The sequence below is a fragment of the Drosophila melanogaster genome, chromosome 3L (genome assembly GCF_000001215.4).
Source record: "Drosophila melanogaster chromosome 3L".
Lineage (NCBI taxonomy): Eukaryota > Metazoa > Arthropoda > Insecta > Diptera > Drosophilidae > Drosophila > Drosophila melanogaster.
The window spans coordinates 22563942-22587341 of NT_037436.4; the positions used below are offsets into that span (position 1 = coordinate 22563942).

The window sequence follows — 23400 nt, forward strand, 5'->3', positions numbered from 1 at the left end:
TCGGAAAAAGCCACGAATAGAGGGGAGATTTGGTGGAGCAGGAAAAGCCACCGCCAACGAAAAAAAAATATTGAGATAAACGGGAGAATGGAAACGGAAGGCCGCCTTTGAAGTTTTTCTGATGCTCCAGCACTTTCAGCTGCTTTTGATTGCGTGAAGCAGCTTTCTCTTCAGCTTTCGGGCTTTGTTTTGTCGCCGGCTGAGTTTTTGGCCAGACGGAGCAGGGACTGAGAAGTTGCATTTCGAAGGGCCCGCCCGGGGCCTCAAATGAAATATGGATACAGCCATCAGTGCCGCTATTTGATTTTCTCTCGTAGAAATACAGTCGTTTATTAATATTTCAAACACCAGAAGATGTGAGTTCGCTTAAAATAGTGGAAAATCATAATCAAACGCGAACAACGATGGAGAACATCTAAGACCCATGTTCAGAACTGCAGCACAGGAAACCCCTTGGCAAATGGTAGGCACCTAATTCTTGTTAATTTTTGACTAAAATGATTATCTGATGTTCTAAGCTTTGGGGATTTTCTTTGAAGAAGTAAATTAAATAAGTTTCTATATTATTCTTGAAGTTGAGTCATATTTATATTCACGTCAATTGCTTATTGTAAAAGTTCAAGTACAGTATTTGTATTCTCGATCAATATCTAGGCTATATTCGTTTTGGCCATGTCCGTAAGTTCGTCTGTATGAGCATCGAAATTTCCACGCAGCGCACGCCAAATTTAAATCATTAAAATCTACCTTGTGGCTTAAATTAACAATACTCATCTACACGTGCCAAAAATGACTTAAGCAATTAATTTCTGCATTCATATCTCCATATCATCACACAGTATCCAATAGTCGCGGCCAGTGCAGTTAAAAATATTCATTTTAACTAAAATGTACCATCAGATCCCGTAATAAAAAAGGTTTGAGGACCAACATTAAAACACTGACCTAACCTAACAAGAATCGAAACCTAAATAAATTGCTGTTTACTCGATTGAATATTAAATATGATTTGCACTCAGTTATAATAAACAATTAAGGTTTCTTATTGGCGCAATATTGGTGCAATGTGTACTCTTTAGAAATAATCTAATTGCTGAGTTTGATTTTTTACTTTTCCTTTTGTTCGGTTGAATGTACTCCGCGTGTGCTGCTGGTTGCAGTTTTCGAAGCGGAAAATTTGTCATTGTTGCCATTGCGTTTATTAATTAATTTGGCCGACTGTCTGGCTGTGTGTGCGGGTAATAAAATATTTGCACATGACTGAAATTGAATAGTTTCTTGCTGTTTTGGCTGTATTTGTGCATAATTTGCAATTGCCATGGCATCGTTTACTGAATTATACATTGAGGGGTCGAGGTTTTTTAGGCCGGCTGAGCACGGCACTAAAGGGATGTGCATAATTTAATCAGAGCTGCAAGTCAACAGGACACTAATTGAAAGTCCTGCCTGCTCTTCCATCAGGCCTGTCTGCCAATCGAAAGTCAACAACCTATTAAGTCACATTGCTGCCAACTGTGGACAATGATCGCTGTTGTCATGTCATCAAAACGTGCACCGCACACATGCCAAAAATCTTCTTTCGTTCTCTCAGCATTTTTTTGCGAACGGAATGGAAGGGACCGCAAAGCAGAATAAAACTAGTATCCTTGGAGTCTAGAAGTTTTCCCCGGTCCGTTTCCAGCGCCCAGCCCCATTTCCCCCTTTTTCCCAACCGTGCGAATTGCAAACAAGCCTTTTGTTACACGAGAAGCCCCAGACACATGGTAAACATGTCAAATTGACGGCCTGCGAAGTGAAAGCGACGTCAGCCAGCCCCCGGTGGCAAAGGATCCGGTGGCCGTCCGTCGCAGGGCCCGCCTTCTGCCGGTCTGCTTTCCATTTTTTAACCCATTTTTTCCACTGCCACCGCTCGAGTGTCCCCTTTGTCTTTGGGTGTGAATTATTAAAAGCCACAGAGCACAACGTCTAAATTAGCAGGACGGGGCTGCTGCTCTCAGCTGTTTCACTTTCAGCGAACGCAATCATCGCCATCCACCCCGGCGTAATTATCGTCATCAGAGCCGTGATTATCATGGTCATAGGCTGCAGGGATCCGCGTCCTGGTATCCCCATGTCCTTTCGCCTGTCACTCATTCGCATAAACAGTTAATTATGCATAATATGCATTTTGCTGTCATGTTCTGCAATTTTCGCTCCCCACTGGGGTCCTCCCTGCACTTTTATTACTCGCCAGCTCCGTCGTCTTTGTTGTTGCAGTCGCCCAACGCGGTAATGTTTTTAAATGCGCTCATTTGTGTTGCTGTTGCTATTGCTGCGGGTGTTGTTGCTGATGCTGCTGCTGATGATGCAGTATCTGTGTGCGTCTGCTTATCTATGGCCGTGTTTGTGTGCTTTGGGTGCGATAGCTAATTGGCAGCCGGTAATTTAATGTGCGACCGAGCAGCAGGAGGAGCAGCACGATTATAGTTAAAGGAGTTGCCTGCTTAATTGGAGTGAGCAGCACACAAAAGAGCGAAGCACATGTGATTAGCATGAGCGATAATCAAACTGGGAGCAATCACGGATCCGAGGATCCTCCCAAAATCATTTCATACGCCAATACGCCGAAAATATCCAGCGAAAAATTCAATTTGCACTGCTATTTGCAGAAGGGGGGTGCAGATACAGACGCTCGTGTTAGCATAAAATTCACTTTGCCATTTCCGATGGTTGACAATTTTTTTGCGTGGGCTGCGTTTAACTTGCACCGCAAAACTGCTGCTGACAATTATTACATCCGCAGGACATTCGCCAGAAATGGGCGAAAAGACGTCGGAAGAGGTGTGTGGTGATACGCCCACACATGCATATGCACACAGCGAAAGTGGAGGAACGGAACGGAATGGCAAGAAAGAAGGTCCTGCTGACACGATATGACACTACCCCCGAAAAGCGGCATTGAAGTGGGACGAGCACATTAAATGGGAAAAGGAAGAGCATACAAAATGGAGACGATTGAATTTAAATGCCCGACCACTTGAGCCAGGATTCGGTTCCGTCCAGACTGTCCACATGCGGGTGAAGTCCATTTCCCATCCTGCCAATGCCCATTTAAGTAAGTCACGAGCTGCGACAGCCGGCGCCCAGACTTCCCTAGCTCCGGTCCGGTCATTTGGGCTGCCTGGCAATACCTAAGAATAGATTTTTAATATGCATGGCCTTATGCATTCTTTTAGGAGGAAATGGGGGATGGTGGATCACGTCGGAAGAGCGATTCCTCAAGGCACCATATTCCCTTTTCCTTCTGTTTCGGTGAGTACCTTACGAAAAAGCCAGTCCCAATTAGAACTATGTCAAAGCAAACATGTGCTCGCACTTCCACTTTCTACGCGCTGGGACCAATCAAGAACTGCACCGAATCAAGGTCCTTCTGCTGCTTCACCCTCTTTTGGGGCCTTTCATTTAGTGTCGGAAAGTTTTGCCTTTTGGTCATTTCTCGTTCAGCTCGTTCAGTTCCTTTCTGTTTCAGTATTTCAGTATTTCGGTGTTTTTCTTCTTCCATTTGCATACATCGAGGGAAGTTTAAGCTGCCTGAAAGCCAATGAAAGCCAAAGGAATGACGCTTGAATAGATCGCACATGGAACTCAGCTCAACCTTGGCCGGACAATGCCGGCCGTGTAAGTTGGTGTGGGAGGCCATTGTATGAATGACTGAAGAGACATTGAATTAAATTTATTTGAGAACGCCAAGCGAAGTCTCCGAAAACTAAAGTTTTGCCTCCACTTTGTTCGCCCCCGCCTGATTTTCCCTTTGGCCGGCAGCAAAAGTTGGACCATTGCTTCGACTTTTAGCCGGGATCCATACCCATACCCCATCATCCGCCCTTCGTGCTTACCAAGTGTGTGATGTTGTGTGCATGCCTGTCTCGGTATTTTACGGGTGCATTTTCTCGGCTTCATTGTTGCATATTTGATCTTTTTGTTGTTGCTTGCCTGCCGTCGCCCAAACAAAATTAACTTTGACCATTTTAATTAAATTTTTTTCGACATTTTGCTTAGTACCTACAAATCCAAGAAATATTAACCGGTCATGGCTAGCAGAAAAGACCATTTTGCGGCAGCTTAACTAGACCCCAGAAGGTGGATAGCCCACTTTAAGAATACTTCCCGGCATTCCTTTAGGGTCACCATTTCCTAGGTGGCCCAGATTCGATCGAAATGCTAGCCGACCGCGTCGGCAATCTAATTAACTCGTAGAAAGCCGTTGGAGATCATTAGGAGCTGCATAGAGGCTGGAAAAAGAAAGTCCCCACTCTCATTTCCATAATCAGCCCAAAGTTGAAGGGCTCCAGGCAGCTCTCGTCCCATATGTAATTTCATTACTTTGCCTATGAAGGAAGCCGATGCGACTAGCCATCAGGAATATGGGAAGGAACTGAAGGAGGGGCTGTGGAAAGGTCTCAGTAATGGAGAAATAAAAAATATGTTGCATAATTTTGAGCTTTGTTCCGACTTAGTACCTTTTCGCACACACACCCTTACGCTAGCTCTGGCCTGAAGGCAGATCCTGGAGATCCTTTTGCGTCAACTTAACAGCATTGAAATATCCAAGGCAACAATAAGAACAATAGTTCTCCTGGGAGCATTGAGTCCCAGAGTCCTGGTAAAAAGGCAAATGGAACTCACCCAGACACACTCGCCCACACAGATACACGCATGTAAATCCTTTTGCCTGCCAGCTGCGCTTCTTCTCCTGGCTTTTTATTTATTTCTCCTCTTTTTGTTTCTTAACATTTTTATTTTATTTTCACGACGCCTTTTGTAAGCGCCTTTTGGCCTCTACTCGTGGTACGCCTTAGCGCCATCTTTTCAATTTTTCATACCCAGCACACAGTGGGCCAAGCGTCATAAGATCCTTGTTAATTTAGTATTTTCCATGCCCAATAATAACAGCAACAGTTACTTTTATTAGCCGAATACACGTTACAATTCAAAATTGTGTTAACCCGCCAGACTCCAGAGGAAATAGAGTAAGACTTCAACCTAAATGCATTTTCAATGCAAAGGTGTACAAAATTGTGTAAGTCTATCGGGATAGACGCCCTTCTACCCACTGTGCGCTTCGCAAACGAATAACATTTTACATATTTGCCCTACCTTTAAAAAAAATTTTTCCAGCGTTTTCCCGTTCGCTTTACTCTGAACCCGCTAACTTGAAACGGAATTCGAATGTATATTTAAATGCGAGAGACGGGCTACAACACATGCGACGAGATGGGAAGCGGAAGTAAACTGCAAGGCAGACGACACAGCCCAGACAAAGAAAAGGCAAGTGGCAGAAGGAAGAGAAGACAATCTCTAAAGCAACATCTCATTCGTGGCTGCGGCCATCACCGCTACTCCAACAGGAGGAGCAGGACCCACTGCCTTCCAGGCCTGATGATTTCCTTACCCTATGCAAATCGCATGTGTGCTTCTGCCCAGGTTCTCCTTCCACCCGGGCAGCTTAGGCGTGCGTATGAATACGTCTTCATGTGGGTTTTGTACATTTAATATGCGAGCGAATAAAGCGAAATAAAATAGAAGAGTGCGAGCTGTAAAATTGAAAAATTCCGACCGGGCGCCGCCTTCAGTTACCATCCCCACGTTGAATTGGCATAGCCCTTCTAGTTGGAAAAAAGGTGTGGGAAATAGTTCTAAAGCTCCGGTTGACCAACTTAGTCTAGAACTAGATATAGGATATAGTACAATCGTTACTAGCCAAACTCAGTCAAGCGTCGGCTTTCTTTCGTTAAATTCATACTTGTCGGGACTCAGGCCGCATTTATGAGTAATGAGCAGCATGAGGCCTTTCAAAACAATAGAGGAAAAAATGCAAATGCCCACAAAATGAAAACCGAGAGGCAAAGGACCTCCTTCGCTATGCGGACGGGGCGTATGTGTAATATGATTATCATAACGTCTCTCCAGTCGTTTGCTGCATGGTTTCTTGAATTTATTGTACGACTATTTCCCCCATTCGACAACAAAGGAGCATCCCAGAGAATCCACTGCCAGGAAACCCATTGCCACCCGACCAGGACTGAGACCAGAGCCAAGTACCAGGCTTCCTATCCAGTTCCTGGTGTTTTCTCTCGTTCTCCAGCGCTTGTTTTCTTTTTGTTTTCAGCTGCATTATTGATAAAATATTTGCAAGTATTTTCTCGTATTTTCTTTTAATATATAATAGGACCAAAGGAATCCTGCAGCTGCAATCATTTTGCGTCCGGGCAGATGCGTTAAAAGCCTTCACATTCCGTTTGGCATTTGGATTCATATACGTTTTTTTCCGTATGCAACAAGTGAGCCAATATGTCGAGAATCCAAATGGTTTCTTTCAGAAATTTTTACAGTTATCCTTTTTTGAGGTGATATGAAAAGGAATAAGTATGATTAGCTCACTTACCTTTTGGACAGTCAATTTCATTGTGCATTTATTTTGCGACACTAAAGCAAGTGCAAATCGATAATTGGCGAGGACTGAAAACGCAATTGACTTTTACCTGGTTTTCGAATGAAAAGACTTTTGTTTGTGTTTAGATATTAGTGCTGTGAGAAACGTTATATCGCTTTTATTCACAATTAGCCATATATTTGTGCACTTGAATTGAGTCCGATTTGCGTGTTACGTGGGGTTATTATTATTTGCACTGCACTCACGTTAATTCACAGCCCTTCTTAGCATGAAAAGCCCTATTCAGTTTGTTTATTAATTCGAATTTCGGCAAATAATCGCGCTCTGCCGTCGGCTATTTTGGCACAATGTATGCGTTGTTTTAGTTTTCAAGTATTTCGGCCCACCGAGTAGTGCCAGAAATCGCGGTCTAACTGCTTATCCTCGCGGAGAAGAAGCCTGCGGCTTCCTGTTTTATAAGGGAGATGCGATTTACTCGCAGTTGGCCACGTGAGCTGATTTAATTTACACTTTGCGTAAAGCTATCTCCGGAGATACATTTGGTGAAGTGCTCTTGAATATATTAACTATTTAATATTATTTGAATTATTTAATTACATGCTGTGAAATTAGTTATGTGGCCAATGGGCTTAACGATGCTCTCTGTTGAAAACGTTTCGTATACGCAGTGTTGTAATCCAGTGACGTAAAGTCCGTGTATCAGATAATGAGACTCTTTCATTAGGCAGCCAATATACGGTTATTTAAAGAAATAATTAGGTAAGCGCACTGCGAATACACACTGAGTTTACATTTATTATAGCCCAGGGAGCTTTGCTATATATCGTTAATAAATTGCTGAATGCCAAAGTAGTAGGCTTACCAGCTGTGGCCGGAGGTATCAGAAAGCAGTTAGCAGTGCCAACTCTCCAGCGGACAGAGTTTTTCTAGCCACATGCTTGCCAAGTTGATACACAAGCTCGCTCACACACTCACACTTGCAGATGCGTGTCAAACTTTTTGGCGCCAAAATGTAATAATTTTGCCTTCCTTTTCACATTTGTTCATTGAACTGGACTATAATTGCTGCCGGTGGCACACTGGTTTTAAAATTGCGATTGCCAAAGCCCACAACTAAGCTGCAGTTGGGGTTCTGGGCCAGGGCAGCAAATAAAATTAATGCAAAATTGCATACACACGACACGACGAGCGACTGCGACTGCGATTGCGACTAGGACAATTTCGAAGGATACAGCGATGAGCAGCAGGAGCAACAGCGGCGGCAGAAGCAGCTCATTGTTTCGCTTGCCACATTGAATGCGTTGCGTTTTATGGCGGCGTTAGCCAGATGCGACGATGCGACTACCGGCCGCATTGCCAGCTCCAGCTTTCAGGACACGTCCGCAGGACGCAGATACACGCACACACACACACACTCTGGCGCGGTGCACGGACAATGGCGTCGTCGGGAGATGAGCAACAGTCGGCTACGAGCGAGTTCACTTCCGCGTTCTGCTCTCGTCGACTCCTCGCGCTCGGCTCGTCGGCGCTCTTCGCCCGAATTCGGCCAGCTGTGTTTGCAACAATAAAAGTTATGCAAAAGCCGAAATAGCAGCGCAGCGCCCAAAAGTGTGCAGTAAGAGTGTAAAAGCCATCGCTCATTGTGTAAGTCTTCGGTCGACTGCGGCGTCTGCATCGCAGCAGCCATTAATGAGATTCAGTCCGGAGTCCTGCGGAGCAGACCTCTGCAGGAGATTCCATCCTCCCTCCGAGGAGCTTTCGGTCAGCTTTGCTGTTGTGTCTCCCCTAAAGGACCTCTGCTGATAACAGGGAGCTTAAGGCTGTTGGTGAACTTGGGAAGCTTTTGGGACTAGGGGACTAGGCTCCGTTGGAATGGAAGAGAAGGGATGTAGATAGTGAAACTATTTTACTTCTGCCAGTAAAATCTATCTACATTTGACAATAGCCATTTATTTACACTTTATTTTTGAATAATTTTAAAATAACTTACATATTAGAAAACTTGCTTAAACGCTGTACAACTTTTTATTAGTTGAGGCTATAGTTGACTATCTTCTGTATTAAAAGGGTCTAGCATTTTTACATTTTATTTACAGAAAACCTCGTATACCATTCAAAAGGACTTATGCGCAATAAGTGCTCGCAGGGGTTGCAATGTTAACAGAAATTATCTAACTACCCCTGAGGAGGCAGGGGAAAAGAAAACTTGACGAAGTTTCTGCAAGAGCAAATAGGGGTAGCTTACAGACGCCCAGAGAGAGTGAACATTCGGAGAAGTTGAAAGAGCAGAGCTACAACCCCTTTTAGCAAGCGAACTACAGCAGATAATTCCGAACAACATTACCATTTCCAAACAGGCGGAGAAATAACAGGCTCTTCTCAATAAATAGACAATGGGCTTTTTGAATCCACAAAAATCAGAGATTCCGAGAAAATGAAATGGTAGTTAAATGCGCGCAGATAATTTACTAGGGCTAATTTGAACTTAAACGGGAGCACGCTTCCACTACTGCTGTTAACTGACATTCTGATTGGGATGCTTTCAGTCTCTTACGACTCAGCTTTTTCAACAACACCACCTAGAGGAGCGAAGCTTTGGCGAGCCCCAATTGCAACTATCGTAAAACGCTCGTTTTATAGCCGAAACTTGCACCACCATAAAGTGCACTATAACGGAAGCTGTACTGAACTATATTAGAATCCCCTTAGGGAGGAACGCCGCATGCTTGCCAAGGTCTTGGGAATCCTATCAAGGAATACCTGTGCACTTACTGGGTCAAACCTATCCTATCCTTGTTCCACGCTTTTCGCGCGCTAAGCACATTTCTTTCGACAGACCCTTATTTTCCTAGCATTCGCTCGACGCTTTTATGGTATTCATGACTCCTCGCGCTCCCTCGCTCATTGTGAGATGTCCTACATCCTCGCAGGTGGCCGTGCGAGCAGCTCACGTATAAATATTTTACGACGTCCTTCAGTCATTTACTTTTATTGCAATATTTGCTCACTCAACGTTTATGATGATCATTTTAAGCCATTTTTATGGCCAGCTGCTGCCGTCGCTGCTCTGCATGAATCACAGTCGAGTAGAAGAGATGAGCAGAGGGACGCGGGAGCCATGTGAGTGCCCCGAGTCCTTCCATTTGTGTGTCTGTCTGCGGAGAGAAAGTCCACCGACGTTGCTAAATATTTGTCTGCCCCCAGCCCAGCCTCACGACTGCCGACTACCGGCACTTGGCTACTTTGCTCCTTTTTATATAAATGGCAGCTCATTAAATTGCTGGCATCGTTTTCACCAGCAGAGGGGTCAAGAGCGCAAATTGGCCAGGTGTGTTGGGTGTCGAGGGACATGCGTGGGGTTTCGGACCTATCGGATCTTTTGTCTGCTCACTTAAAGTACATAGGGCGCAAGGATTCTAATTTGCACACAACACTGGTGGTAAGAAACTTCTCACCCCGTTTGGTCTGCTGGCCACGTAATGAGCTGCAACTTTCGCACTTGGACGTGCCTGGTCCACCGAAAACTATGTCAACGGCCGGTCCCGAATGGTAGCCTAACAAAGCTCATAATTGAAGTCGAAAAGTGTGTTAAAGTTTTCGGCACTTAACTTAACGCTGGATTGCTTTGCCCCGAGCACTTTTGTCCTTTATCTGGGTCTCGAGTGAAGGCAGTCCAGTCCAAAGTGAAGGATGGGATGGCACAAATTGCACTTCATTTGATTTAAATTGATACGTTGTCAGCTTGCATTTCATTTGCAAAATGGAAGGACTAAGAAGTGGATTGAAGCAGTCCCAGTTATAAGTTATAATGGCCTGACCACAACATCCCACTTGACGTCGACCAAAAGACCTGCTTAAGTGCTTGGCCAGCAGTTGAAAGCAAAATTTTGCCATCTCAATGGAGATTGAAAAGTCACTTTGTGCAGTTCCCGCCCCCTTTTCCAGCTTGGTCCTTTTGCCCTGAGTGTGTGTGGCGTGCTTGAGATTACCAAATTACAGTTGCACAATATTCGAGGCATACACTTAGGCGCTCTTAGGGCCACAAGCCACTTTCGGTTATCAATAACCATCTACATCTACGGAGAGCTTTTCCACTGTCGCCCATTTGGCGCGCACTCTGAGTCGGTCGAGCGCCTAAAAGGCGGCTGCACTTTTTGTCTATTACTTTCGGTGCATCAAACTGCCATTTTGTTTGTTTGCCAGCCGTGGGCGGTTGTGCTCCAGTAGACTTGTAGACCGATTCGACAAAAGCAAAAACGCTGGCGAAGTAACACACGATTGAAGATTGCCGTGGTTGGATGGAAAGCCAGAAAACTTGTGCGAAAGTTTGGTAGAGAGAAATAGGGCTTACTTTCTAATTCAATTTGTCAAGCAACTCTGTTGCCGTTATCGTTCTCTAAAGTTCATTCCTAACTGTCCTCAATAATCCGAAATTGACTAACCAAATAGAAATCTCACACACCAGAAAAGCCAATGAAGCGTTTATCCCATGTTATTCAATTGAACATTTGCGAAAAATTAAACACAGTCTGCTGTCTGGGCACAAACAAATGCAAAATGACCCCCTGCACGCCTGTAATCTCCCTACACCCCAAACCTTATTCACTCCCACCACAAACCGCCCACGACCAACCCTCCATGGGTTCAGTCAACAACAATTGCAATTGCAGGTCTCCCAAACAGAGAGCACTGTGCACCGGACCCGGGACAAAAGAACACGGAATGAAAAACACAGTCCATTGCACACACATCGACAATGACAAGTACATGGGCATAATAAAGTCTTGGAATTTATTTTTATGTGCATATAATAGAGGGCTGCACCCTTGTCCCTGTCTCTGGTCCATGGTCCCCCAGAGACGCATTTCATCTGGCAATGCGGAACGTTTTATGAGTCCAAAAAACACACTCTGCAAGGACTTCCCCTCGTGACCGATGCGTTTTGACGTGGGCCTAGCACGCATCGAATCTTCGAAATTTGTCAATATTTGCTTAGTCATTCAGAGATTATCCTAATTGAGAATCTCGGCGTTAAGCTTGGGGGATTGATGGCTGGCAAGGGTGATGCCCCATCGATAAGACTGGCCTCGTGAAGACGGACGGATGTGTCCTCCAAATAAGGCGGAACCATGAAATTGTCGCTATGACAAGTGCAGAGCAGTGGGAGAAATGCTTGTGTATCTTTCTGAACTAGAGCGGATTGATCTTGGGGTGACCTGTACTCCACCCCGGCCACTGGCAAATGAAACCCAAACAAAGTCACATCTTGACCACTTGCTCCCCCATCTGCCACTCTCCTGTCACAATTCATTACAAGTCTTCAATTCTGGGCAAAGCAAACATAAATAAACTTTTTGTTTTAGATTTCGTGACAAATGTACAGAAATAGCAATTTCTATCAAACCCCTCCAGTCCCGCAACGGAATTATCGCTGGAAAGAAAATATTTGCACAGGCGAAAGGTTCAAAGATTCTGGACGGCTGGACGGACAAGTGACTGGGCCCACGCAGGAAGCCGAATGTCGGAGCTAAAAAGGATTACTTATCGCATATTTTGACATAAGTTAAGTTCATCAGTGAAAAACGAGAGTCAATTGTTCGTTTCGACAGGCTGGAGTGAAAGGTGAAGGAAAGGGGGCCTTAAACCAATGTCCAGACAGACAGCAGGCCAAAGGCGTGTGATGGGTCAATTGTGATAAGCCGAGTGGCCGAGCCACCCCTGACTGCTCCTTTATTCTAGACCCACTTTGGCCGGCGTTTATTTGCATTTGCCTTTGTGTTTGCAGTGAAATCGAGGCAGGACGACTGTAAAATTGGTAAATATCTATCGAACAATTGACAGTTTAGGGGAGGATCCCGGCAAAAAGCCCTACAATTGACGGACAGCTTTCTGGACATATGCAATGTTCCAATCCCAGCATTGGTTATTTACGATGTGAGCGGAAAATAATGCCCAGATTTGACTGCAAAAAAGGGTTTAGCGTCGGCTTTACTTTTGGCTTCCTGCGTTCCTTTTGTGCCAATCAACCAAAAACTCAAAGAATTTCCTGGAATCTTTTGTTAAAGGCAAAATTGAAATGTGCTGAATACCCGTAAGTGTGGTGCTGATTATATTATATTAATTGGATGACATGCTCTTTAGGGCCAGCTCCAATTAGTTTTAAAATGGAAAACATAGCTTTCGGAATTCTCGCGAATGTCCTGTAGCCGAACTAGGCAGCCAAGGGCAGTCTCTCCCAAGTCAAAACAAAACACGCCAAGCAACAAAAGTCAAACACTCATCTGGGAATATACAAAGGATACAGCTTCGGAAACATCTTTGTCTGCTCATCCACAGCCGCGCCTGGTTGTAAAGATATAAAGTCAGACAACTGCAACAACGGAAAAGAGTCGGGCAGGAGGGGAAGCCACCGCACCAAGGAAGCCAAAGGACAGGCGTCCTGGTCCTCCGGGCTGTCAGCTGCAGCGGTGGCGATTTGTAGCGCCACAAGGATAATCACACTTTTAATCGTGATTTAAGTTTATGGCGCTGGGCGCTCGTTACTTGTTACTAGTTCCTCGTTACGAGGACGATGCATCTCGCAGCGCCTGCCATGATTTTTTCAATTCCTTTCTCACGGCTCTATCGACTCCGTCCTTCGTCGGTCAAGGGGGAGGGGTGGGGGGTCAGCTGTCTGCTTGTTAAGTTGGCTGCATTCATTTTTATATTTTTTAATGATTTTTATTGCTTAACTGGCGGCGTCTGTTCGACCTACGCCTCATTCCTGGCCTGCCAGGCAATTGCACTTTGCCACATTTTATGGCTCCCCTAAGGAGCGAAGCAAACAATAGCAGGGATACGATACTGGTTGTCGGAAGATGAGCAATCGTTAGGAGATCTGGCAGGAGTAGCTCCTGCTTTCAAGATGGCTTTAAGCGGAAGACACTGATACCTTCGATTGGAGTACACGTTTTAAGCTCGGTGATGATTCAATTCCCGAATATCATCATCATGGCGATGATCACGATTACCTCCGTCGCTAACTGCACCCACATAAATCTCAGGACCGCACACCTTTTCCAAGCGCTTCGTGCGTAATTTGTTGCTAAACAAACTCTCGTTTACCTCTTGCTCTGACGGGGTCCGCTCTCCGGTTCGTTTACTTTTACAAATTATAAGCACTCACATAAATTTCACTTGCTGCCGCCGGACTGGGCGCCAAGTTAGAGCCATGTTCCGGCTCCTGAAACTGAAGCTGCCTTGAGCTACGGCCACCGAGCACTTTTTGTGAGACGTAATTAGAAGGAGCCAACTTGGTGAGCACGGCATTCCACAGTCTTCGGGTGGAGACGTGTTTCTTTCAAGCTACGAATAGCAAGTTCTAAAAACTACAACAGTATAGTGAAAGTTAAACACAAAGTGTAAAGTGCAGTTTGCACAACTAACAATTATTGACTATAGTAATTATTTACTAAAATAAATAATTATTCCATATTGTTCTGGTAATTGTTATATGTGGACTTAGAACAATGAATCAAAACGACATACGTTCTCAGCGACAATGTGAACAAGACGAGCGCCGGCTCTCTTTACAACGCAACAATGCATACTTTTCTTTCGTCTCACCGCAAATCGGTGATCGAGCACCCTCACCTTCAACTAACTCGAAACTTTTGCCCTCAGCGAACGACAGACCGCGTTCTTGCTCTCCCTCTCTGCCTGCTTCGGCTCACAAGTCGTGGAGCGAAGAGACCGCCTCTCCTACCCCGCTCCTCTCGCAGCGCCAAACGACCGTCCCGGGTAACTGTAACACTGCAATAACGAGTGCAGTGACCTCACTGGCAACTGCCACAACATCAACTTCGTCAGCGGCCCAACTAATTATCGCTGTGCCAGCTGTAAATAATTCAGCAGCACTGACCGTTTGCAACAACAATAATGCACGTAAAGAAGAATCAAAACAAAAGCAGAAGTCGATTTCGACTGTGCAGACTGGCATGGATCGCTACATCCAAATCAAGAGAAAGCTCAGCCCTCAAAACAATAAGGCAGGTAATCAACCCAAAATCAATCGAACCAACAACGGCAATGAAAACTCTGCAGTAAATAATTCAAACCGATATGCTATCTTGGCTGATTCTGCGACCGAACAACCCAACGAAAAAACGGTAGGGGAATCAAAAAAGACCAGGCCTCCACCAATTTTCATACGAGAACAAAGTACAAATGCACTTGTAAATAAACTCGTTGCTTTGATTGGTGACAGCAAGTTCCACATTATCCCACTTAAAAAAGGAAATATTCATGAAATAAAACTACAGATCCAAACAGAAGCAGACCACCGTATAGTGACTAAATACCTAAATGATGCTGGTAAAAACTACTACACATACCAATTAAAAAGTTGCAAAGGGCTACAGGTAGTACTTAAGGGCATTGAAGCAACAGTGACACCAGCTGAGATAATTGAGGCTCTGAAGGCCAAAAACTTTTCTGCAAAGACAGCTATTAATATTTTAAACAAAGACAAAGTTCCGCAGCCACTATTCAAAATAGAACTCGAACCAGAGCTCCAGGCACTAAAGAAAAACGAAGTGCACCCAATATACAATTTACAGTACTTGCTACATCGGAGGATCACCGTGGAGGAGCCGCACAAACGTATCAATCCAGTTCAATGTACTAATTGCCAAGAATACGGCCACACCAAGGCATACTGCACCCTTAAGTCCGTATGTGTTGTCTGTAGCGAACCTCATACTACCGCAAACTGCCCCAAAAACAAGGACGATAAGTCTGTGAAGAAATGCAGTAACTGCGGGGAAAAACATACTGCAAACTACAGAGGCTGTGTGGTGTACAAAGAATTGAAGAGCCGCCTAAACAAACGTATTGCCACAGCACATACATACAACAAAGTCAATTTCTACTCTCCGCAACCGATTTTTCAACCACCCCTAACTGTCCCAAGCACTACTCCAACAATTTCTTTCGCTAGCGCCCTAAAATCCGGACTAGAAGTGCCCGCCCCACCGACAAGAACTGCTCATTCCGAACATACACCGACAAACATCCAACAAACACAACAAAGTGGCATCGAAGCTATGATGCTATCCCTACAGCAAAGCATGAAAGACTTCATGACGTTCATGCAAAATACTTTGCAAGAGCTCATGAAAAACCAAAATATCCTGATTCAACTTCTTGTATCTTCAAAATCCCCATAATGGCTTCCCTACGGATATCTCTGTGGAACGCAAATGGCGTTTCACGGCATACACAAGAGCTCACACAGTTCATTTACGAAAAAAACATCGACGTAATGCTACTATCAGAAACGCACCTCACAAATAAAAACAATTTTCATATACCAGGATACTTGTTCTATGGTACAAATCATCCAGATGGTAAAGCTCATGGAGGCACTGGAATACTCATCAGAAATCGCATAAAACACCACCACTTAAACAATTTTGACAAAAACTACTTACAATCTACGTCCATAGCCTTACAACTCAACAATGGTTCAACGACTCTAGCCGCAGTCTACTGCCCACCGCGCTTTCCAATCTCTGAGGATCAATTCATGGAATTCTTTAACACACTAGGTGACAGGTTCATCGCAGCGGGTGACTATAACGCCAAGCACACCCATTGGGGATCTCGACTTGTGTCGCCAAAGGGTAAGCAATTGTACAATGCGCTTACGAAGCCAGAAAACAAGCTAGACTATGTATCCCCGGGTAAGCCTACATACTGGCCAGCAGACCCAAGAAAAATCCCAGACCTGATCGATTTTGCAATTACTAAACATGTCCCCCGCAACATGGTCACCGCCGAAGCACTAGCAGATTTATCATCAGATCACTCACCTGTTTTTCTAAATATGCTAACTCGCCCCCACATCGTCGACCCACCGTATAGACTCACAAATTTTAGAACAAACTGGCCAAGGTATCAAAAGTATGTCTGTTCACACATAGAACTAACGACGGCATTATCTACAAAGGAGGATATAGACAAGTCAACGGAAACTCTTGAAAACATTTTAGTTTCGGCTGCAAAGGCTTCAACCCCGCCAGTGACGTATGCAAAACCAAACTACATCAAAACTAATCGCGAAATCGAGCGGCTGGTATTAGATAAACGACGCCTACGAAGGGATTGGCAGTCTAATAGATCACCAATTACTAAGCACATGCTTAAGATAGCCACACGCAGGCTTACCAATGCTCTCAAACAAGAGGAAAAAAACAGCCAACGTTCATATATCGAGCAACTCTCTCCCACCAGCACTAAGTACCCTCTTTGGAGAGCTCACAGAAACCTAAAGACTCCAATAGCGCCAATTATGCCACTACGAAGTCCCTCTGGCACCTGGTTTCGAAGTGATGAAGAAAGAGCCAGTGCTTTCGCTGACCATTTACAAAATGTATTCCGACCAAATCCCTCTACCAACACATTTATTCTCCCTCCTTTAATAGCAGCCAATCTAGATCCTCAAGAACCCTTTGAATTCCGACCATGTGAACTAGCAAAGGTTATCAAAGAGCAACTGAACCCAAGAAAATCGCCTGGCTACGACCTAATAACTCCAAGAATGCTCATTGAACTCCCAAAGTGTGCTATTCTTCACATCTGCCTGTTGTTCAACGCAATCGCCAAGCTTGGATACTTCCCTCAAAAATGGAAAAAGTCGACCATAGTAATGATTCCAAAGCCAGGAAAAGATAAAACGCAGCCATCATCATATAGACCGATAAGCTTACTAACATGTCTTTCAAAGCTGTTTGAAAAAATGCTACTCCTTCGGATTAGCCCTCATCTTAGAATAAACAACACACTTCCAACACATCAATTTGGCTTTAGAGAAAAACATGGAACCATCGAACAGGTCAACCGAATCACGTCAGAAATTCGTACTGCTTTTGAACATCGAGAATACTGCACAGCCATTTTTCTAGACGTCGCGCAGGCATTTGACAGAGTGTGGCTCGATGGACTTTTGTTTAAAATAATCAAGCTGTTGCCCCAAAACACACATAAGCTACTGAAGTCATACCTATATAACAGAGTGTTTGCAATAAGATGCGATACAAGCACTTCACGCGATTGTGCAATCGAAGCTGGAGTGCCGCAAGGCAGTGTACTGGGTCCAATCTTATACACCCTGTATACGGCGGATTTCCCCATAGACTACAATCTAACAACCTCCACGTTCGCTGATGATACCGCGATACTCAGTCGCTCGAAATGCCCAATAAAAGCCACGGCACTCCTAACCCGACACTTAACATCTGTAGAACGATGGCTTGCCGACTGGAGAATTTCAATAAATGTTCAAAAATGCAAGCAGGTTACCTTTACCTTAAACAAACAAACATGCCCACCACTGGTCTTGAATAACATATGCATTCCACAAGCCGACGAGGTAACATATCTGGGAGTTCATCTGGACAGGCGGCTCACTTGGCGCAAACATATAGAAGCCAAATCGAAACATCTTAAACTTAAAGCAAGGAACCTCCACTGGCTCATAAATGCTCGCTCTCCACTTAGTCTGGAGTTCAAAGCTCTTCTATACAACTCCGTCTTAAAACCTATCTGGACTTATGGCTCCGAGCTGTGGGGCAACGCATCCAGAAGTAACATAGACATTATTCAGCGAGCACAGTCAAGAATTCTGAGAATTATCACTGGAGCGCCGTGGTACCTTCGGAACGAAAACATACACAGAGACCTAAAAATCAAATTAGTAATCGAAGTAATAGCTGAGAAAAAAACGAAGTATAACGAAAAGCTGACCACCCATACAAATCCCCTCGCAAGAAAACTAATCCGAGTATGCAGTCAAAGCCGGCTGCACCGCAACGACCTCCCAGCCCAGCAATAAACTTATTAGGGCATTAATGAAAAAAAAAAACTATCACTAAGTGAAAGTTAATTAAGTTAGATTAAGATTTGAACACTTATTGTTAGTCTCTTAACACAAAGGGAAGATTCAATAAATAATAAAAATTAAAAAAAAAAAAAAAAAAAAAAAAAAACTTGGTGAGCAGGATGGGAGGGGAATTGGCCACTTGAAATGCAAATTGCGTGCAAATTATGGCAAGCTGGCATCCAGCCGGGCAGGTGAACAAGTTCCTCTGACCACTGCCCCTGATTCATTGCGAAGGTTCCGGAAAAGGAAATATTACTTGGCAGTTCCGGAAAGTTGTGTTTTTAATTGCACGAGTCCTAATTCAATTTGCAGCCCTGCACTTTATGCAACCATCCAACCAGACAGCTCTCAATTTCTCTATTTCCTCCAAGATCGTGAAAATAAACTTTTAACTTGCTGTTCTGCATAAAATTTTTATATAAAGTTATATATAAAGTTTATATAAAGTTTTTTCCAAATCATCGAGACTAATCCTATGTGACTATATTACATAAATAGCGTTTAAATTACATTGACTAAGTTATGTGCGTTTCGACGACAGCTTTTATTTCATTTGTAAACGGACAGCAGCGGAGATTTTCAATCTGCGTTGGTATTAGTTGAATATTTTCAATAGCTCTTAACTCTGCCCATATTCACCAATAATTAATAAACAATGAAACACAAGACGTACACCCAGTTTGAATCCATTGCCCATTAGAGACTCACCGTTATTATGAGTTAGGAAGGCGTTTTCAGCTTCCAACGAGGATGATCCCTGGTGCTCATTGTTGCCGTTGGAGGAGGACGATGAGTTGGAGAAGTCGTAGGGATGGGTCAGGCTGTTGGTGCCGCCAGCGGAGGCAGCTAGCGCCTTGAACAGGTGGGCGGTGCGCTGCTGCGTCTGCTGCTGCAGCTGTTGCTGCTGTTGCTGCTGTTGCTGCTGCTGCTGCTGCGGCGGAATATAGGGGTTGTTGTAGATGTTGCGACTGTCATTCGATGGCTGCAGGTTGTATTGGTTCTGCTGCTGCTGCTGGAACGTGTTATTGGCACTCAGAAGACCGTTGACCGTGAAATGCCGGGACTTGGCTGAAAGAAGAAAAGAGTATGAAAGGTAAAATGGGGCCCGATGGAAGGTTCTCGAAGGTCGGTAAGGAAAGTTTAACTTTTTTCCATGTCAAGGCAGGTGCTGCTTGCTAAACTCCACCCCCACCCACACCACTGCCTCCTTGCGCCTAATTGCATTCATTGAAATATGCAAATGAGCGCCGTTGTGTGTGAGTGACTGCGTGTATGTGTGTCCGTGAGGGTTTGCTTCAATTAAAGCACTTGCGCAGTTATCTCACAAAGGTTTGAGGTTTTCACTTTTCCTCCGCTCATTGTCGTCGCCTATTGTTACTTTTCTCATATGAATTATGCATGGCAATAACAAAAACAACAACTCTGATACACCGCACCGAACCCCAACCACCTAGTGTTGCTGTTTTGCGGAAATAATGTTGACGCAGAAGCTGTGATAATGAAGCAGGCAAAAGCAAAGTGTCGCCTCGGCCTAAGCCCCAACCCCTCCGATGTCCGCAAAAAAATTATGCTAACCCTTTCAATTTTCCACAAGCAATTCGCTCGGAAAAGTTGCTCCTTGCCGTCTACTCCTGCCATTGTGGTTGTTGTTGTAGTGGTTGTTGCCGCTCTTTGCATATTAATTATGCATGTTTTGGTTGGTGTGAAGGCATCAACACATTGTTTGAATTTTAAGCAACACAAGCGACAAAATTAGGGGTAAACTGTGCGTTGGAAGGGGTTTGCCTCCTTTCGGTCCTTTTCGTTTGGCTTTTACACTGATTTGTTCAGCTTTTGGGAGCCAACTGTGTAAATATAAAGTGCAAAAGATAACGAGCTAATAACTCTGTTCACTCTGTTCGGTGTTGATATGTGTGAGTTTGGTTGTTCTGAATGGTCGAATCCAAGACAGCACTAGTTGTGGTATATTTGACAGATTTCAAGCGATTTGATGAGCCACAAACTAAAACCTATTCCTACTCTACGCCCCCATAAAACGATTACATCCGAACAATTACCCATTCACTGAACATATCCCGCTTCAAAGGTCAGTTCCACTCGCTCGTCGGCAAGCCATCAATGTCAATTTCCTGGAGATACAAATTCAGGGGCAGCACGCGTCGCGGTTTAAAAAGCAATGTCAATAAATTTTCACTAGATCGAATTTATTGGTAAATCCCCACCGTAGGCGGCTTTATGACAGAAGCCAGGCCAACTGGAATCAACACGATGAGACCGGGCCAAATCTGCGACGCGTCTAAATGTCAATAAAAAACACATTCGGCCACCCAGCGACTTCAGATGCGAAGAGGCGAATTTGCCTCGTTTAGCGAGGGAATAATGACACAAATCGCATAATTCGACGAGGCAGAAAGGATTCAACTTTGGGTCGACACGACGATGGTCGGGGAGAACAACAAAGAAGCCAAATTGTCGGCCCAGTGAAAGGCAAGGAAGCTCTACCCAAATGGCTTGATTCAGTAGACGCTTGGGGCACCAACTCCACTGGGGCAACAATGTATGGGCAACAACAAAGGAATAAAGCATTTGCGTCTCCATGTGGCGAGGGAAAACTAGCGTCAACAAAAACAAAATAAATGTGTAAAAATTGTGTGGCAATAAAATTTGCGTAAATAGTCCAATTTGCATTGAATGTTGCCCTTATTTATGGGGCCATGGCGCAATCAGGCTGCCCTGTACGAGTAAGTGGGGCGGGAATCGGAATCGGAATTGGATGGCCGGCCATTGTGGATGTGCTGTTGTTGTTTGCTGCCGTGCCAGCGAAGTGTAAATTTGCCAAATTTTGTTAAAAGCAAAATAAATAAAAAACGTATAACCGGGCAATGGCTGGAAACGAGACTCGGAATGGGCCTGTTAGGGATCTGGAGACAGTGGCGAGTAGGGTTATATTTTCCAGGATTATCAACGGAACATTTTCGAGCAGAAATGGGGCATAACTCAAGGGACGCGAGTGGGGTGTGTGGGGGGAAAACTTCAAGCTAAGTTGGTTGCTGGGGATGATGAGATGCTGCCACGGGGGATTATGTAATCTTGCGCAATCCACGTAATTAATTCACCAACCAATCAATCCGCTGGCGAGGCTCCCTTTGTTTTGCCACAAACTTTCGCCAGACGAAAGCACTCGAAACTTTTCACTCACAATGCCCCAATCAGGTACCTCCCAACAACAACTGGAACAATTAACAATCGATGCAGCCAATTAACAATTAACAGCGAACTGGGAGCCCAAAATGGAAGCCAAAGAAAGTTGCTGTGGAAAAAACTTTCTATAAAAAAATAAAGCCCTGCGTGGGTACAACTTTTTAAACCGATTAACCCATGCTCAAAGAATTTAATATATAAATGACAAATCCTGCATAAATATTTGATGTCCTCCGAAATCAATATTCCAGGGACACTCGCATCAATTGATCCTCATCAACGATTCATGAATACCACTTGGTATTGACACGCACGACCCAATCGATACCAACTAATAATAGTCACACTTCCTAAATTGTTTTAAATTGGGCATTCAAATGGCAGCAATTATGGGAAATTAGGGGGAGGATGGGAGTAAATCACCGCATCACAGTTCTTTTAGTTCCGTGGCACTTAGACACGCTTTCAGAACTAAGCGCATTAAAATCGCTTGAGGATTGGGACTGCTCCTAAAACACTTGAACAGATGTCCTGGCATTTCAAATTCACAAAACTAAAAGCACTGGGGAAATGCGAATGCGAGTTTGAGTGCAAATGTGAATGCCGCTGACTCATCCTTTCCGTTTGGGAAATCGCAGCCGAGCTAGGGCCGCAAACACCTTGTTGTCCTGGCTGATAGCAGTGAAGCTGTCAGTGACAGTTGGCAGTTGGTTGTTGTCACCCCGTCGCATCCTCCGCCACCAGGAAATTCGCACAGCTGAGCGAAGACGGCGCAGAAGTTATCCGCCTGAATAATTCCGACCGGGATTAGAGGTGGAGGCGAAGGAGGTCCGCTGGCCTCTAATGCATGTTTGGCATTTACATAATTTCCACTGGAGCGTCAGGGGTGCAGGCACTTGACTCTTACCAGCCTGAGCCTGGAAGCCCAGCAAAGGCAAATATCAATTACATCCACGCAATCCGAACATCACTCGCAAAGGATCGGAAATGGCACAACAAGCGAATTAATTGAAATCAATGCAAATGCCCAGGCAGGACCTAGCAGGACTCGACTTAAGGGTTGCATCCCTTCGCCGACGGTTTGGGTTTTTCAATTTTCATAGGCAATCGTATTTGTCAGCGGCTTAAGGCGCACTCCCCCTCCCGCACTCGCCCTTCGTTCTCCATTGTTGTTAAACATGTCAAAGCAACTGCAAACATTTGGGCCCCCTTTCTTCATTTATTAGCGAGAGTTGAATCAGTTCTGTTTTTTCACCCGTCCGCTGATCTATGGATTCGATTTCGCGGTTTGCTGAGCACCGGCAGCGGGCAGATAACGCAGATAACGTAGAGTCCTGCTCTTTAGTTCGTCCTTGCCAGCGGCAACGGCCATTGTAACCCATTGGATAAGTAACCCACTTGGACGGCGGCCGCTCCCTTTGTTCCATATGTCAGCGTGTTTCCGATGGCCTTTGCGGTCATTCAGTGCCTCTGCGGGGCATATTGCATCGAAGGGGTCCTTAAACATATGTTGCAATTATGTGTGCCACTTTTATAAAGGAATATGCAAACTCCATTTAGTGTTTGTCTAGTGCAAGAAGTTTCTGAAAAAATTTCACTGTTACCAATTCCGTTTGTCACAACACATGCAAGGTAAAACTTCTTTAATTGGACACTTAATTAAGTTAATGAAGTTTCAAACAAGTCCGAGGATAGTACTTTTTAGCAACTTACTCGAGCATTGCTTTCTGTCACATAAACTGCGTTTTTAAAAGAATTTGGATTTTTGAGAATCGTACTGGCAAGATACATTAAACTGTTGTTATTTATAATTAACTGTGTTCATAATTAATATCGGGTAAAACTA

At 44.4% G+C, this 23400-nt stretch overlaps 1 protein-coding gene and 1 long non-coding RNA gene across 3 annotated transcripts in view, besides 1 other annotated feature; both read right to left on the reverse strand.

Moving 5' to 3' along the window:
• Window positions 1–6422: 6422 nt before the first annotated feature.
• lncRNA:CR46348 (long non-coding RNA:CR46348) lies at window positions 6423–8092 on the reverse strand. The gene has a single exon (NR_163199.1). It is a non-coding gene; the product is annotated as a long non-coding RNA:CR46348 (long non-coding RNA).
• Window positions 8093–9172: 1080 nt separating this feature from the next.
• CG14459 (uncharacterized protein) overlaps window positions 9173–23400 on the reverse strand; it is a 64803-nt gene continuing 50575 nt past the window's right edge. The window contains exons 4-5 of one of the 2 annotated variants that reach the window (NM_001369979.1): window positions 19062–19421; window positions 9173–13196 (exon numbers count right to left, since the gene is read on the reverse strand). In NM_001369979.1, the coding sequence (NP_001356912.1) occupies window positions 13144–13196; window positions 19062–19421 (413 nt within the window). In that variant the 3' untranslated portion in view covers window positions 9173–13143. The remainder of the gene's footprint in view (window positions 13197–19061; window positions 19422–23400) is intronic. The other variant, NM_001369978.1, reaches the window with a different exon arrangement.
• Window positions 13736–18454: a mobile genetic element.